Here is a 16,660-nt window from a genome sequence, read left to right as displayed (position 1 = left end):
CATGCACGCTGTCCTTTCTGGACAAGCAGGACACAAGGAAAAGCAACTGCTGAACTTTGCCAAGACAGGGTAAGACAGTCTCTCAAAATTCCTGCTTCTGAAAATGGTCTGTCAGATATTCTAGGCCTGTAGTCAAGAGTAGATGCCCCAATGGTGCTGAGAAACTTTAGGTAACTGTCCAGGCTGCCAGCTGTCTCTGTCTATTCTCCCAATTTTTTGGAAGTTGCTTGCTTGCACTTCCTGTTTTCTCGGGAATATTATTTTCCTTCTCAGTCTTTGATGGGGTTGGAGACTAGATAGTTACAGTTACAATCCTCTCATATCTTAGCTAGAACATATTAGGTACTAGAGTTAGATTCTTATAGATAGGACAGCTATTGGAGTAATCTCAGTAGCTTGCCATTTACCTATGAGCTGGACATTTCTGGACATTTAACATTTGTTTCTTGTTTGCTGTTGTTCTGGTTGGTTGTAGTTCCATTTTTGTTTATGTTAGTACCCTTTGTTTCTCCTGAACAATACTTGCTTGCTTGATAACTGTTTTGTTATATATAATTTTACTATGTTAAAGTTAAAACCTTCCTTTTTGATTAGACAGGAAAGGAGAAGTGCTATGGGATGTCTTTCTGTACACTGTGAATATATGTCACTCTCATTGGCTAATAAATAAAGCTGCATTGGCCTATGGCAGGTCAGAATGGAGCCAGGCAGGAAATCCAAGAGACATGAGAGAGAAGAAAGGTGGGGTCAGGGAGATGCTGCAGGCTGCCACCAGGAGAAGCAAGATGTGAGAGAGCAGGTAATGCTTAAAGCCACGTGACAAAACAGATTAATAGGAAAGGGTGGAGTTAAGTTATAAAAGCTAGCTAGCAAGAAGCCTGAGCCGTAGGCCATATAGTTTGTAATTAATACAAGCCTGTGTGTGTTTACTTGGGACTGAGCAGCTGGGGGACCAGGTGGGACACAGGAAAACTTCCGCCTACATAAGTCGGTACAAATTTTCTAAAATCTGCGTTTAAAAATGCTCAGTAAGCATGGCAAAGTCTTTGCTGTGTGCATTCCTTTTCTGTACTGGTCTGTTTTTGAGCTGAGAGGGATCGTTTAAAAGTGGAGAAAGTCCTGGGGAGACAGATCAGTAATAGCTCAGCTTGGAGACAGAGTTGAATGTGTGCGCATGAAATTTATTCCACAGCTAGGATAGTTTAAATTCTCTCAAGTGAAACTTAAGGTACAGCTGTGCCCATTGTCCTCTGTACTGTAATAGATGCTCAGACATCGGACTTAGAGAAACAAAGCACAGAAGTGTGGCAATCCCTGTCTGCCCTTGATCACTCAGTATTGATTACTGTAGGACCATGTCTGTAGCTAATTTCATATCTTCCTTGGATTTTCTAAAGGCGCCATCAGAATCTTCCAATACATATATGATGCATCATTTTAAGTGAGGAATAACTGGGGTAGGGTGGGACTTGAACTAAGGGAAATTAAGTTTCTATGAAGAATAACATAAAATTTTCTTTGCTTTTCATCTCATTAATATGCATTTTATTCTTTTCAACAAGGTAGCATTTGGCCTACAAGACATACGTTGCAATTTAATGATGTTTGATTTTTTTTCTTTTAGTTATTTGTATAGGTGTTTTGTCTGTACATATGTCTGTACACCACTGTATACCTGGTGCCCTCTGAGGCCAGAAGAGGGTGTCAGATCCACTGGGATTAGAATCATAGAGATGTGAGCTCCCATGTGGGTGCTAGGAGTTGAACTAACCATTGAGCCATCTCTCTCCAACCCCTGTAATTTGTATTGTATTGAAAAATCATAATATTGACTCTTCAGAGCTGTTGGGGCTGTTGCTTTTATGGCTATGTCATCTTTTCTTGGTTCATTTTTGGCAGATAAGATTACACACAAAGATATTGAAGGCATTCTGCAGAAGTTTACTGGGAATATAATGCAAGTACCCCCACTGTAAGTTCAGTTATTAAATTTGTTTAATTTTGTCATTTGTAGGTTAACGTCAATAATTAGAATAAAGTGGGCTTTTTTTTTTTCCTCTGTTTTAATCTGGACATTGTAAATAATTAAAAAGAGATGAGCAGATTCAGCCTGGATGCAAAGCTTTGATCCCGAGACAGAAGAGCATTCAGATCTGTGCTGGATGTTAGCACACACAGCCTGGCCTCTGTGCATCCTGTTTCACTGACTCTTCAAGTTCTTTCAGTAGATAACAGGGCAGTAACAGATCTAGGGATGTTACTCTCCCTAAAATTAAGTGACAGGACTGTGTTAAAGCTACAGACCTGTGATTCAGAGTTGCAGTGTGTGCTGCCTACCTGCCCCAGAATCTGTACAGCATATCCAACAGATAAAAGTTACGTTTGTAAAAAATGTGGGTATAAATGCCTCACCACTTGTCTTGGTACACTAGGGTGCCGATAATAAACACCAGAGACTCAGGAGCTGCTTCCCATGGTCCTGGAGGTTCCGTCCAGGCTGGGGCACTGGCGGATGGTTTGGCTGGTGAAAGCTGCCTTCTTATAGATGCTGCCTTGGTGTGGCGTCTGTCTGGGGCAACAACCACTTCCTTGAGGGCTCTGGTTTATGACCTGGTCACCCTCCAAAAGGCTCTTCCTCCTAGTGCCATCATCTGGGTACTTAGAATTTCAGCAGGTGACTAGGAGGGGAGGCAGTCAGGCCACAGTGCCACTTAGCCATATTTGTGTGCACATTACTAGGATAGATCTAGGATATTACTCGGAATTTATATTTTATTTGTGTTTAGAAATCTTGTTTTTGTTTTCTCCAAGAACATTTTTCTCAAATATAAAACTTTGAAATTTTTAGGAAAATCTCCATAAAATGTTTTAATCATTTGTTAGACTAAGTTAAACATGTATGTTTATTGTATGTGAACTTCTTTAGCATTTTCTGTGATTATTCTTGGGTTTGTGGTGTCATAAGATTTCACAACACAAAGCTAAGCTCTGTTTCCTGTGTGAGACATTTTTCAGGGAGAAGCTGCTTCTGATTTGGGGGTTAGTGAAGGGAGCTGACAAGGTCATCTCCAGGAAAGCTAAGGAAGAAAATGCATGCTGCTCACTGTTTATATCTGTCTCAGAGATATGTAGGGACTTCATCCCCAGGACAGTAGCAGACCAGGAGAAAAGATTGTTGAATTTTCGAGGGAACTTCAGTGTAAGGAGCTGCTCATCGTCCTTCATCCCATGCCTCTGGGAATTATGCTCTCAACACGGTCAACTCCCTGACTCCCACTCTCTTCTTATCACAAAGCTATTCTGCACTGAAGAAGGATGGGCAAAGGCTTTCAACATTAATGAAGAGAGGTGAAGTCGTCGAGGCCAGACCTGCCAGGCTGGTGACTGTGTACAGCATCTCCCTCCTGAGATTCCAGCCACCGCTTTTCACTTTAGGTACGATGGAGAGGTTTGAAATAATCTGCTTTGCTCATATCTTTATTTTGCGTTTGGCTAATTTTACATAGTTAGAATGGATCCTTTTGGTCTTGGAATTTCTTTGAATGTAAGAAAAGTTATGGTTTGATTTCTTGAGTTAAATGTAACTAACTTCGTAGATGTAGCTAGGGTTTTCCTGCCTGGCCCACAGTCAGGACAAATCTCTATCACCTGCCAGTCCCACAGCCACTCAGACCCGACCAAGTAAACACAGAGACTTATATATTGGTTACAAACTGTATGGCCGTGGCAGGCTTCTTGCTAACTGTTCTTACAGATTAAATTAATCCATTTCCATTAATCTATACCTTGCCACGTGGCTCGTGGCTTACCGACATCTTCACATGCTGTTTGTCATCATGGTGGCTGGCATTGTCTCTCTGACTCAGCCTTCCACTTCTCAGCTTTATTCTCCTCCTTGTCCCGCCTATACTTTCTGCCTGGCCACCGGCCAATCAGTGATTTATTTATTGACCAATCAGCAACACACTTGACATACAGACCATCCCACAGCACTTCCCCTTTTCTTTTTTAAAAAGGAAGGTTTTAACCTTAACAAAGTAAAATTACATATAATTTGGGAATTTGGGCGTAGCTTCTCTTACTACTTCCTGCTGGAGGGGGGCGCTATATCTTATGGGGACACAAAGAAAATTTTAGGATTATGGAATAGTCCATGAGGTTGTATTGTGTGAGCCAGTTGCCTTCAAACCATTCTGGATGTTGGGCCATGGTGTCATCGGAGACCTTTCAGGGGGTCTTGGCTGGTCAAACCTGATGTATCTTAATCTGGAACAAATCCATAGTCTCTGGCTTTCTGTGGGAACAAAAGAGACTCTTTTCCAAAGCAACATACCCTTATATCCAAATTTTGAAGTCAAGATATCTTTAATATATGCATATTGGTTTAACTCAGCTTCCTTTACAATCAAATATCTCTCTGCAGTTAAGAATCCCAAAGACAACACAATCCAGATTCTCTGTGTAATATTCATCTTTACGTGGCTTATTTTTTATATTAATTTTACTGTCTCTTTAAAGACTTTATTTTTTAAAACTATGTATTTGTTTATATAACTGTATATATCACCTTTTTGTCTCTTTCAAGCCTACGTATATTTTACACACATTGTAAACTATTACATCTGAATCTGTCTTATTGTGAATCTATTGCTTTAAACTGCAGCAGCTGTGGCTGCTGGCTCCGCCCACCTCAGCTTCCCAACATGGCTGGTACGTTTACCGCCAGCTCTGGGAGCTATCGTGGGTCTATGCTTTTATCCAAGCAGCGTGTAGCCCAGAAACCTCTTTGCTTTGTACCAGCAAAGGCTAAATCCACCACACAGCTTAATGTGCCACTTGCAGAGGCCTCATTCCCGCCATATGGCGGCAGGTCGAGCACGCACGCCAGGAACCCACAAGTAGCTCAAACCGGCAGCTGCCGCTCATTTGAGAGAGACAATTAGGAACTGTTTTTAGCTCCGTTTTAGAATCTTTTTTTCTCAGTTTTTAGGTGGAACCTCTTGCCACCACGTTGGATGCCATTTGTAGCTAGAGTTTTCCTGCCTGGCCCACAGTCAGGACAAATCTTTGTCACCCGCCAGTCCCACAGCCACTCAGACCTGACCAAGTAAACACAGAGACTTATATTGGTTACAAACTGTATGGCCGTGGCAGGCTTCTTGCTAACTGTTCTTACAGATTAAATTAATCCATTTCCATTAATCTATACCTTGCCATGTGGCTCGTGGCTTACCGACATCTTCACATGCTGTTTGTCATCATGGTGGCTGGCAGTGTCTCTCTGACTCAGCCTTCCACTTCTCAGCTTTATTCTCCTCCTTGTCCCGCCTACACTTCCTGCCTGGCCACCGGCCAATCAGTGATTTATTTATTGACCAATCAGCAACACACTTGACATACAGACCATCCCACAGCACGTAGAGGTTCAGAAATATATAACTAGGCTGGTTTTCAGATGTTTTGCTATCATTTTACTATAAACTTGGGAGTTAAATACTTTAAATCTCTTCAGAGAAGTAGGTAGAGGATGTGTGTTTTCAAGATTTTAGAGTTGGGGCGGTTAAGAGCACTGGCTGTGTTTCCAGAGGACCTGGGTTTGATTCCCAGCACCCACATAACAGCTCATGACCCTCCATAACTCAGTCTCAGCGGTTCCAACAACTTCTTACCCCCTTCGGCACCAGGTACACACATGGTATGCAGACATATGTGCAAATAGATTCCCCATACATATAATAATAAAAATACATATAAATTAAATTTTTTTTAGTTTTATCTTACAGATACTTTTCCTTCCATTTTGATTCATACTTAATGCATTTCATTTTAGAGCAAATATTGATCTGCCCCTTTGAGACAGAGCATGTTTAGTTAGTTTTGGGATAAAAGGCTGTAAAAGTGAACTGGTTTCTATCCTGTTCCTTCTTTGTGACCTGCAGGTTAGTACCAATGATGGGAAAATATGGGAGAAATAGATGAGACAAATGTGTTGTTGGACACCTGGTCACATTTTTAGTTCAGGTTGTCAATTTGAACATGTGATCCATATTTGAAGTAAATTTTAAAATGAAAAAACACTTGTTTCTATAGTTTAAAATTGTCTATGTAGTTTTAAAATGTAGTTGTTAGTCCTTGGGCTCTTTGAAATCAATCCAGCCCTTCATTTCATGGTAATTGTGTCTGGAATCCCTTTTAGATGGCATTTCCCAAAGCCTTTCCTTCCCTCACCTCACTGCTTCTCACCTCACTGCTTCTCCTCACCTCACTGCTTCTCTTCACCTCACTGCTTCTCTTCACCTCACTGCTTCTCTTCACCTCACTGCTTCTCCTCACCTCACTGCTTCTCCTCACCTCACTGCTTCTCCTCACCCTCACTGCTTCTCCTCACCTCACTGCTTCTCACCTCACTGCTTCTCCTCACCTCACTGCTTCTCTTCACCTCACTGCTTCTCCTCACCTCACTGCTTCTCCTCACCTCACTGCTTCTCCTCACCCTCACTGCTTCTTCTCACCTCACTGCTTCCCCTCGCCCTCACTGCTTCTCCTCACCTCACTGCTTCTCCTCTCACTGCTTCTCTTCACCTCACTGCTTCCCCTCGCCCTCACTGCTTCTCCTCACCTCACTGCTTCTCCTCACCTCACTGCTTCTCCTCACCTCACTGCTTCTCACCTCACTGCTTCTCTTCACCTCACTGCTTCTCTTCACCTCACTGCTTCTCCTCACCTCACTGCTTCTCCTCACCTCACTGCTTCTCCTCACCCTCACTGCTTCTCCTCACCTCACTGCTTCTCCTCTCCCTCACTGCTTCTCCTCACCCTCACTGCTTCTCTTCACCTCACTGCTTCTCTTCACCTCACTGCTTCTCCTCACCTCACTGCTTCTCCTCACCTCACTGCTTCTCCTCACCCTCACTGCTTCTCCTCACCTCACTGCTTCTCCTCTCCCTCACTGCTTCTCCTCACCCTCACTGCTTCTCTTCACCTCACTGCTTCCCCTCGCCCTCACTGCTTCTCCTCACCTCACTGCTTCTCCTCTCACTGCTTCTCTTCACCTCACTGCTTCCCCTCGCCCTCACTGCTTCTCCTTGGCGTTCTTACTTCACACATAGTAAGTTCCTGCAGAAGGTGGTACAGTTAAGAAAACAAGGCTTTTGCTTACATTTCCTGATTCTAAATGACTTGACAAATAATGAAGGAAAAAAAGCCCTACAGAGTGGTCTTTTCCGTTCGCTCCGTGAAAGTGCAGCCTCCTCTTTGGCAGAGCAGAGATGCCGTGAACGATCAGGATTTCCTGGCTGCATGTACGTCAGAAGTGCCTGACTGTACTGACTGGAGTGTGACGGGTGTGTGTGAGCAGCTGTGTTCTGAAGTGCCACTCAGAAATGCTGCCACGACCCAGGGTGACCCCGGTGCTCCGCTCCCTTCTCGTCTCAGTAGCCCCCGTTGTGAGCTGTAGAAAAGAATTAAAGTCCCAGGTGCTGAGTTTGGATTAGTCCTTCCGAATCTCTTTATTTGATTGTGTAAGCAGAAACATATAGAAGAGGGAGTGCCTGGCAGCCCCACCCGGGCGTTGATGAGCTCCTCCTGCAGGCCTGCCCTCCCCCCAGCATGTGAGGCCTGCTGAATGCAACGCTGTCAGCTTTACTGCAGAGTGTGGCTTTATCGCATTTTATGGTTTTAGCACCCTAAGCATGGTTCTTTTCATTGCCAAAGGGATTTTTTGGTTGGTGTTTGGTTCAATTTTTTCAAATGTTATAAAATCTGAAAATATTTTTAAAACCTACAGCTCATGATAGAAAAGCTGAGATTTCTGACCATTTCAAACATAATAAATGAACAAAGTATATAAATCTGAAAATGTTTTTTAGCATCTATAGCTCATGATAGCAAAGCTGGGATTTCTATTTAAAACCTATTAAATGAACAAGGCTGAGGTATTAACGTGATGTGGCTTGCCAGTTAATTTAAAATGTGTTCATGACTTTCTGCCTGCTCCACACTCTGACTTTTCAATCTCACAAACACATATGCCGCTGGATGAATAATTTATGGTTCAGCACATAAATATTTTATGGCTCGATTGTTTGCATAGTGCGTTTTTACATGTGTTGAAGAACATCATTTTTATGTAAAGTGGATCTCTCAGGAGGTCAGCCTTTTACCAGGTCCCTGCTAACATTCCAGATGTTGAATGCGGAGGAGGCTTTTACATCAGAAGCTTGGTCAGTGACATTGGCAGAGGTAAGCAGAAGGCTGAATTATGAGTTATCATTTGGAGAGCAATGCTGCTTTTTGATGGGAAAGGGAATTTTCTGTTTTTCGTTTTTCTGAGTACTGGCTGAGGAATTGAACTGTTGCCGCTTTTAGCGCAGATGCATTGTGGGTTTATAGTGTGCACTTACAAGGCCAGCAGCTGCAGCGAGGCGCTGGTAATGGGTGGGCGTGAAACACAGACAGGAGCAGAAAACGAACGCAGTGATAATGGATGAAAAAAAACCAACATTTTTTTCCAAGTAAAAAACATTTTAACTCAAAGTGAATGTCAGGAACAAAAGGATTTATCCTTCTAAAAACTATTTACATTGATACAAATCAGTTTTTTTGTTGTTGTTGTTGTTGTTTGTTGTTTCTTTTTAAACTGGAAGCCACAATCTTACACGCACCTGGAAAGTTCTGGCTCTGTCTCTCCTGTTCTCTGGTCACATGACAGTGGACAGGCCACATTATCTTATTTGCAGAATAAGGGGAATAATTGCCTCTTGGGGTTGCTTCAAGTGCCCAGTGGTTTTGAAGAGCAGGTGTGAGTAAGTTTAAACCACTAAAGAGTCTTCCCTGCTGAAGCTCTGGTTTACCTCAGGCTCTGGACTCCTGTACTGGGCTAGCACCCTGAGACGTCTGGGTAGAGTTCTGTTGTTTGAAAATTTGCAGATTGTGAATACGCATGACTCACCTTACCTTTTCACTTTTGGATGCTATAGAACTCTCTTCCTGTGCCAACGTGCTGGGACTGACCCGCACCAAACAGGGGCCATTTACACTTGAAGAGCATGCCCTCCCTGAAGACAGGTGGACCATCGATGACATCGCACGGTCCCTGGAGCACTGCACATCTCTTCTGCCAGATGAACTGGCATTTAAAAAATCAAGATCTGAGCAATCCAGTGACCAGGCTTTAAGCTATGAATATATAACTCTCAGCGAGGCAAAGAGAGAAGAGGATGCAATCAAGACACTTTGAGACCGGCCAGGGAGGGTTGTTTCCTGGTTGGTGTGTGTACCTGACCCAGGAGTGGTCATTTCTTTGCAAGATGTCTTAGTGTCGCTGAATGATGAATATGATTGGATTCAGATAAATCAGCTTTCTGAATTTGATCTTTCCTTAGTCTTTTTCATATGAAAAAGTAAACAATTTTCTAATCACGGAAAACAAGTCGTCCTGTTAGTGTCACAGAAGCAAGTGGACTGTGTCACGTTGCTTTGTTTAAACTGCTGGGGGCTTCCACTGTTCTGGAATTTTTTGAGTATATTTGAAGTGTTCAGTATTGAACTGTCCTGTGTGTTTGCAGAGCTCAGGGCTGTTGTGAAGCGCTGTACTGATGGGCTGTGTTTCTTAGATCTTGAAAATGAATACGTTTTTCTAATAAATACTTGCAAATGCCCAGACTTCTGCTCCTACTACTGATAGAACGTAGTAGGTTAGTATGTGTTTAGTCTTTCTCCTGTCTGGAACAGAGCTGGGCTCCTGTAGCTGTGTATTGTGGCAGCTGTTTCTGTGGTCAGCCACATCGTATCAAATAACTAAAAACGTGAGTTTTAGGATATAAACTAAAGAATGTATCTTGGATTAAATTCTGTCCTGCCTGCTCGTCAGTGCGTGTCTGTGTCTCCGTGACATGGTTTCTGTAGTCACTTACTCCTTCAGGTGATACTGTGGTGTGGAGAGCTCCTCAGCAACTCTCAAAGGCTGCCTTCATGTAGCTTCAGGAAGCTCTCACCCCCTGTAATATGATCCTGAGAATGTGATCACTTTTAAAATAGCAAATTCCATGAATGCCTAATTTTTTTGTTATGGAATATTTATTTATTCATTTATTTGTGTGTTTTGGGTTCTGGAGACAAGGTCACCTTAACTCGGGATAGTGGAGCTGGAGAAGAGGCTCTGTGGTTAGGACTCGGTTCCTTATCAGCATACCTCAGAGGTTAGATCGGAGCACCAACATCAGGTGCCTCTACTACTCAAACCCAGAGCAGCTCAACACCCACTTCTGTCCTTGTGGGCACCTGTGAACACACATGCCCCCATGCACACACAGATGAAATAGTTACTTTAAAAGTTATATGGATTAACCCAGGATGACCTCACTCACTGTACAGTCAGGGCTCCTCCTATCTCTACTCCCAAATGCAGTGATTACAGTAGTACACACTACATCCTGTAGGGATACAATACACTGTGCAGCTTCGCCCATATGTAGAGACCACAGGCGTACACCGCTATATCACGTAGGGATACAATACACCGTGCAGCTTTGCCCACGTGTAGAGACCATAGGCGTACACTGCTATATCATATAGGGATACAATACACTGTGCAGCTTTGCCCACGTGTAGAGGCCACAGGCGTACACCGCTATATTACTTGGGATGTAATACACTGTGCAGCTATGACAACATTCAGATCTTCATTTCCTAAAGTATATTTTCAAAAAGATTTATTAAACATTTCATAAAATACAAGTTTTTATACTTTTTGGATTGCCATTCTTTTTAAAGGTTGTTGCCTCATGGTGCAACCTTTAATCCCAGCACTCAGGAGGCAGGGACAGGTGGATCTCTGTGAGTTCAAGGCCAGCCTGGTCTACAGAGTGAGTTCCAGGCCAGCCAGGACTATGGAGTGAGACCCTGTAAGTCTGTAACTTTGCTCCTGTCTAGTTCTGTAATTTGTGTAAGTAAACGTGGCAGTAGATCCTGCCTGTTGGAACGGCACACGCTGCCTGTAATCTGTCTTCACGAACAGCTGAAGTCCGAATAGACCACACATCTGAGGGATTTCTTTTGTCTTTTCCAATATAACCTTTACACATACACTCTTCTGATAGGAAAGAGTAGACTGTAAAAAGGCAAGTAAGTTCTAGAAATGGTAGCCAGTTTTTTCCTTTTGTTTGAAAATGCTGAGGAAAATTGTGCAAGTTAAAAAAATTACCCATAATGTTCCCCATCCTAATGCAGCCATTTTAGATTTTATTTTTATATTGTATTTCTCTTTTTATTTACATAATCCAGGCACCTATGCTCTGATTGACTTTTCATGTGGTTTTTATCTGACTGTGTTTAGTCTTGATGAACTCAGTCCTGTTGGTACACACGTAAGTGCTTCTCAGTTTTCTTAGGACAGTTCTCAGAGTGTGGTTATTGTAGGTAGTGCAGTAAGAACAGCCTACGGTTCCCTGGGTTGCCACATTTACTGTCTCACCATTTGGGATTTTATACATTGTTGCTAAAGTTTCTCTGCTTTTGTGTGATTTGTCTTTATACTCTCTTCATTTGTATAAATAAATGTCTGGATGGTTTCTTTGTATGGTGAATGAGTTATTTGTAGTAAGTGCTTAGCAGAGGTATTTTTCATGGCCTGTCTTAGTTTCTTTTCCAGGTCCTGTGATTAAATGCCCTGACAAACGTGACCGAAAGGGGAAGTGCTTACTTTGGCTCCAGTTCAAGGGTGCAGCCCGCCAGAGCAGGGAAGGCATGCTGGTCAGAGCTCCACGGTCAGGACTCTTCAGCCACAAATGTCAGTACTCACTGGCTTTCTCCATTTTACACAGTCCAGGACCCCTGCCTGGGGAATGGCCCTGCACATTGCTAAGTTAACACAGGTCTCCTGCTTCAGTTAACCTGTCAAGATTCTCCTCCCAGGCGTGCCCAGGGCCCGTCTCCCAGGAGGCTCTGGAGCCCGCCAAGCTGGTGGCACCCAGAACATGTGTCTTGCTGTTTAGACTTGGGTTTTTCTGCCCGTACTTGCTGACTTATTTTCTTCATTCTCCCCTCTGCCATTGTCAGATGTGTGAGTATGAGTGGTTAAAATATATTAAAATTTAAAATATTTTAACTTTCATGGGTAGCTGAAACCAAATTTTAATCAAAACATTGAAGAAATATATGTGACTTATGTGTCTTAGGCCTTAAGATACACGGCATAATACATCATTTTACTTACAAACAAAAGGCAAGTTAGAGTTTTCTGAAGATAACCCCAGCATGGAACATACCCAGTCACCTCATTTTGATTCTTTAACCCTTACGTTTCTGAGAAATATTGTGTTCACCTGAAAGTTGTGTAAAATAGTCATAGGATTTATTTTCTGACCTTGAATCCACAAACATCAAAATATGGGAATTTGTTCTTTATAAACTCAAAATCGCAACTGGTGAACAGGGGTAAACTCACGTTTCCCGTGCTCATGGGACCTCCTTCCATAATGAAGTAATTCACGGTTGCGGACTCAGCGGGATCCCCCATCTAAGAACATCTGGGACAGTTTATGCCCCTCTGACCAGTTTGAAATCCATATCAAACTTACAGTGAACAGTTAGAGGTTCAATTGGATGGTGAGTCATTCTGTTCCAAAGGAAGAAAGTAATTTACATCGTATCATGATCTGGATAATGATTCAAAAGCACTATAAGTGCTGTGCATTTATTAAGCAAATGGAGACAACAGTGTGAAGTTTGGGCACTGAAATGATTGTAATAGCTGTAAAATTTAGATGGAAGGACTGTCTTGGCCCTCTGGTGAATACAGATGTTAAGCAGGCATCACACATCACTCAGATCAGCAATCATTTAGCAACGTGTAAATTAAGTTCTTCAAATAGTATGTTTTCAGATTGACGTTAAAAATGCTGAAGCCAGTCACAACGTTGTTAGGTATTGTTTTCTGTTTCATTTCTCTTAGAAACGATGTAATAAGATTGTTTCTGTGTCTACCACTATCAGCTCTTTGATGGATCATGTTATCTTTGAGGGACTCAGTTCACTCACCCTTGAGACGAAGGAGACCATTCACAGCCAAGTATTGGGCTTTGTGTCCTCAGGAACTCGTTCCTCAGGAACTGGGGGTTTACGACATTTACTGATTCTGGGAGATTTTCACCCTTCGTTTCTTTGCATAGTACATGTCTTCCGGTTATTAATCTTCCCGTATGCTTACATTTCCTTCTGGGCATCTACCCCTCTTTCACGGTTCCCATCCCTTCATCCCTCCATGCTGAATCCTGAGTTTCCGCAAATCTTTTTTCCACATGCTTCCTTCTGCCGTTTTTATTTACTGCCAGTCATTTATTTCAGTGACTGTTGTATTCTGTTTTATTATTTAAAATCTGCCTCTTCGTGTGTGTGTGTGTGTGTGTTGTGTGCCCCTCCCCATGGCACAAAGGATTGAATCCAGGACCTCATTCATATTTAGGCATTGTCCTTCCACTGAGCTGTATCCCAAAGTCCCATGTTGTCTTATTCCTTCACCAGGGTTTCTGTGAACATGTATTTTTAAAGTTTTATTAATGACTTAATATGTATACAGAAAACTGTTCATAAGTGGATCGCTTCACATGGTTTCAGAAACAGAACACATGTAACCAGTGTGTAAATCAAGAAACAGAATACTCCTAACCCTGCCTGCCCTTAAGTCCTGAACCTTTTTTGGTCACTAGCTCTCTGGCCCCACCCACCACCAAGAGTAACACCTCTAACATTGTGCATTTTTATTATCTTATCTGCTTTGTGTGTTATAGAAGTGTAAGCATATGGTTTGTGCTCTTCCATGTCTGCTCAGGGGTGTGTGTGTGTGTGTGTGTGTGTGTGTGTGTGTGTGTGTGTGTGTGTGTGTTCTTTATTTTGTTGCTGCCTTAGCCCAGGCTGCTACAGCAAATACCACAGATGGGATGGCTCAGTCAGCAGCTGTTTACTTTGGGAAGATCAGGGTGCCAGCATGGTCTTGTTCCTGATCAAGTCTCTTCTTGCTCACCAAGTCCTCTTGGGATGGGGAGGAAAGTCCCTGTCCCTCCTCTTCACACAGGGCACTATCTCATCGTGGACTCCAACTCAGGGCTTCCTCTAAGCTTAATTGTTTCACACAGGCTCTACCTCCTAACTGAGCATGATAGGGTTGGGCTGTTGTAGTGATTTGAATGAGAACGTCCACTATAGGCTCAGATATTTGAATGAATACTTGGCCCCAGCCAGGGACAGACTTGCTGAAGGAAGTATGTCACCCTTTGAGATGAAAAGCTTCATGAGTGAGCTCTCATCTGCCTGTCTCAGCCTCCATGCCTCTCTGTGATGTGACTCCTGTTCCCTCTGAAAACATAAACACAAATCAACCCTTTGGTCATGGTGTATTGTCACAGCAACGGAAAGGAACCTATTCTGAACACCATGCAAGCGTCGGGAGTCAGAAGACGTCCGACTTCTGCCATGGCCACGAGCTTTGTGTTCGCTTGCTGCTTAGTGTCCTGTGCGTAGCATTGACCCTCCTCTGTGTTTCACCCAGTGACAGACACGGCTTCCGTGTCAGATGACGGGCTCTGTGAACTGTCTAGTGTTTGCTTCCTGTAAAAATGCACACTCTTTCGCATTGGCTGTTTCTAAGAGTGGATCCAGGTCGTAAGGTGTATGGATGTGAAGCTTTGATAGCTCCCAGGAGCAGGTTTCTCAACGCTTAGCAGTAGTGCCCCAGAATGTGGGCAGCTACACATCGGTGCTGGCTCTAAATGTCTCTTAGCCATGTACACAGATGTCTGTGTCATCACAGTGCAGCTGTAATAGTCACCCCACACACCCCCACACACACCCCACACACACCCCACACCCCCCACACCCACACACACCCCCACACACCCCCACACTCCTCACACACACCCATACACACACACACACCCCCACACACACCCCCCACCCCCCACACCCACACACACACCCACACTCCCCACACACACCCATACACACCTCCACACACACCCCACACACACATCTCCACACACACCCCCCACACACACCCCACCCCCCCACACACCCACACACACCTCCACACACCCCCACACCCACACACACCCACACACACCTACACACACCCCACACACACCCATATACACCCCACACGCCCACCTCCCCATACACCACCCCACACACCCACAAACACACACACAGCACACCTCCACACACAAACACACACACACACACCTCCACATATACACCCACACACCTCCACACACCCCCACACACACCTACACACACCCCACACACCCCCACACTCCCCACACACACCCATACACACACACACACCTACACACACATCTCCACACACACCCCACACACACACCCCACACACCCCACACACACCCACCCCACACCCCCCACACACACCCCACACACCTCCACACACCCACACACACCCACACACACCTACACACACCCCACACACACCCATATACACCCCACACGCCCACCTCCCCATACACCACCCCACACACCCACACACACCCACAAACACACACACGCACACCTCCACACACAAACACACACACACACACACCTCCACATATACACCTCCACACACCCACACACACACCTACACACACCCCACACACCCCCACACTCCCCACACACACCCATACACACACACACACCTCCACACACCCCCCACACACACATCTCCACACACACCCCACACACACACCTCCACATACTCCCCACACACCCCCACACACACCTCCACACACACCCTCCACACCCCCCACACACCTCCACACACCCCCCCACACACCCACAAACACACACACATACACACACCTCCACACACACCCCACACACACCCCCATGCCCTACCCACGCCTCCAACTTCCCCAGTTATTTTGTCTGACTTCCTAGTTAATCTTGTCTGTTAGTGGTTTCTAGTAATTCATTTAACTGAAATTCTTTTTTTAGATTTTTTTTTATTATTTTTAAAACTAAGTATAGATGTGCATGTCTCTGATGTCTCTGTCTGTCTGTCTGTCTGCATGTGGGTATGTACATATGAGTACATGTGCCCACAGAAGCCAGAGGTATGGAAGGCCCTGGAGCTTGAGTTACGGATGGTTCTAAATCATCTGACATGGGTACTGGAAGCCAAACTCGGTTTCTCTGGAAGAGAAGTGTTGGTGAGCCCAGAACCACTCACATTCCAGAACCAGGTGTTCCCCCAGCCTGCCTTCAGTGCCAGCAGCCACATCACCAGCGCCAAACGACACACATTTCCACTGTTGCCATGGGTCAGATCTCTCTCTCTCCCCCCCTCCCTCCCTCCCTCCCTCCCTCTCTCTCTCTCTCTCCCTCCCTCCCTCCCTCCCTCCTCCCTCCCTCTCTCTCTCTCTCTCTCTCTCCCCCCGCCCCATCTCTCCCTCCCGCTCTCTCCCTCTCTCTCTCTCTCTCTCTTTCTCTCCCCCCGCCCCATCTCTCCCTCTCTCTCTCTCCCTCTCTCTCTCTCTCTCTCTCTCTCTCTCTCTCTCTCTCCCCCCCGCCCCATCTCTCCCTCTCTCTCTCTCCCTCTCTCTCTCTCTCCCCCCCCGCCCCATCTCTCCCTCTCTCTCTCTCCCTCTCTCTCTCTCTCTCTCTCTCTCTCTCTCTC

The 16,660-nt window shown here is 44.5% G+C and overlaps 1 protein-coding gene across 1 annotated transcript in view; it reads left to right on the top strand.

Annotated features, from left to right (window-relative positions):
- Window positions 1–11,575, top strand: part of Trub1 (TruB pseudouridine synthase family member 1) — a 52,481-nt gene extending 40,906 nt beyond the window's left edge. The window contains exons 5-8 of the mRNA XM_059256049.1: window positions 1,900–1,972; window positions 3,296–3,435; window positions 8,185–8,241; window positions 8,979–11,575. Coding sequence (XP_059112032.1) covers window positions 1,900–1,972; window positions 3,296–3,435; window positions 8,185–8,241; window positions 8,979–9,238 — 530 coding nt within the window. The 3' untranslated portion in view covers window positions 9,239–11,575. The remainder of the gene's footprint in view (window positions 1–1,899; window positions 1,973–3,295; window positions 3,436–8,184; window positions 8,242–8,978) is intronic.
- Window positions 11,576–16,660: the final 5,085 nt, after the last annotated feature.

The sequence above is a fragment of the Peromyscus eremicus genome, chromosome 1 (genome assembly GCF_949786415.1).
Source record: "Peromyscus eremicus chromosome 1, PerEre_H2_v1, whole genome shotgun sequence".
NCBI classification, from domain to species: domain Eukaryota; kingdom Metazoa; phylum Chordata; class Mammalia; order Rodentia; family Cricetidae; genus Peromyscus; species Peromyscus eremicus.
Note: the sequence above shows the minus strand (reverse complement) of the source record. Positions and strands in the feature narration are given on the sequence as shown.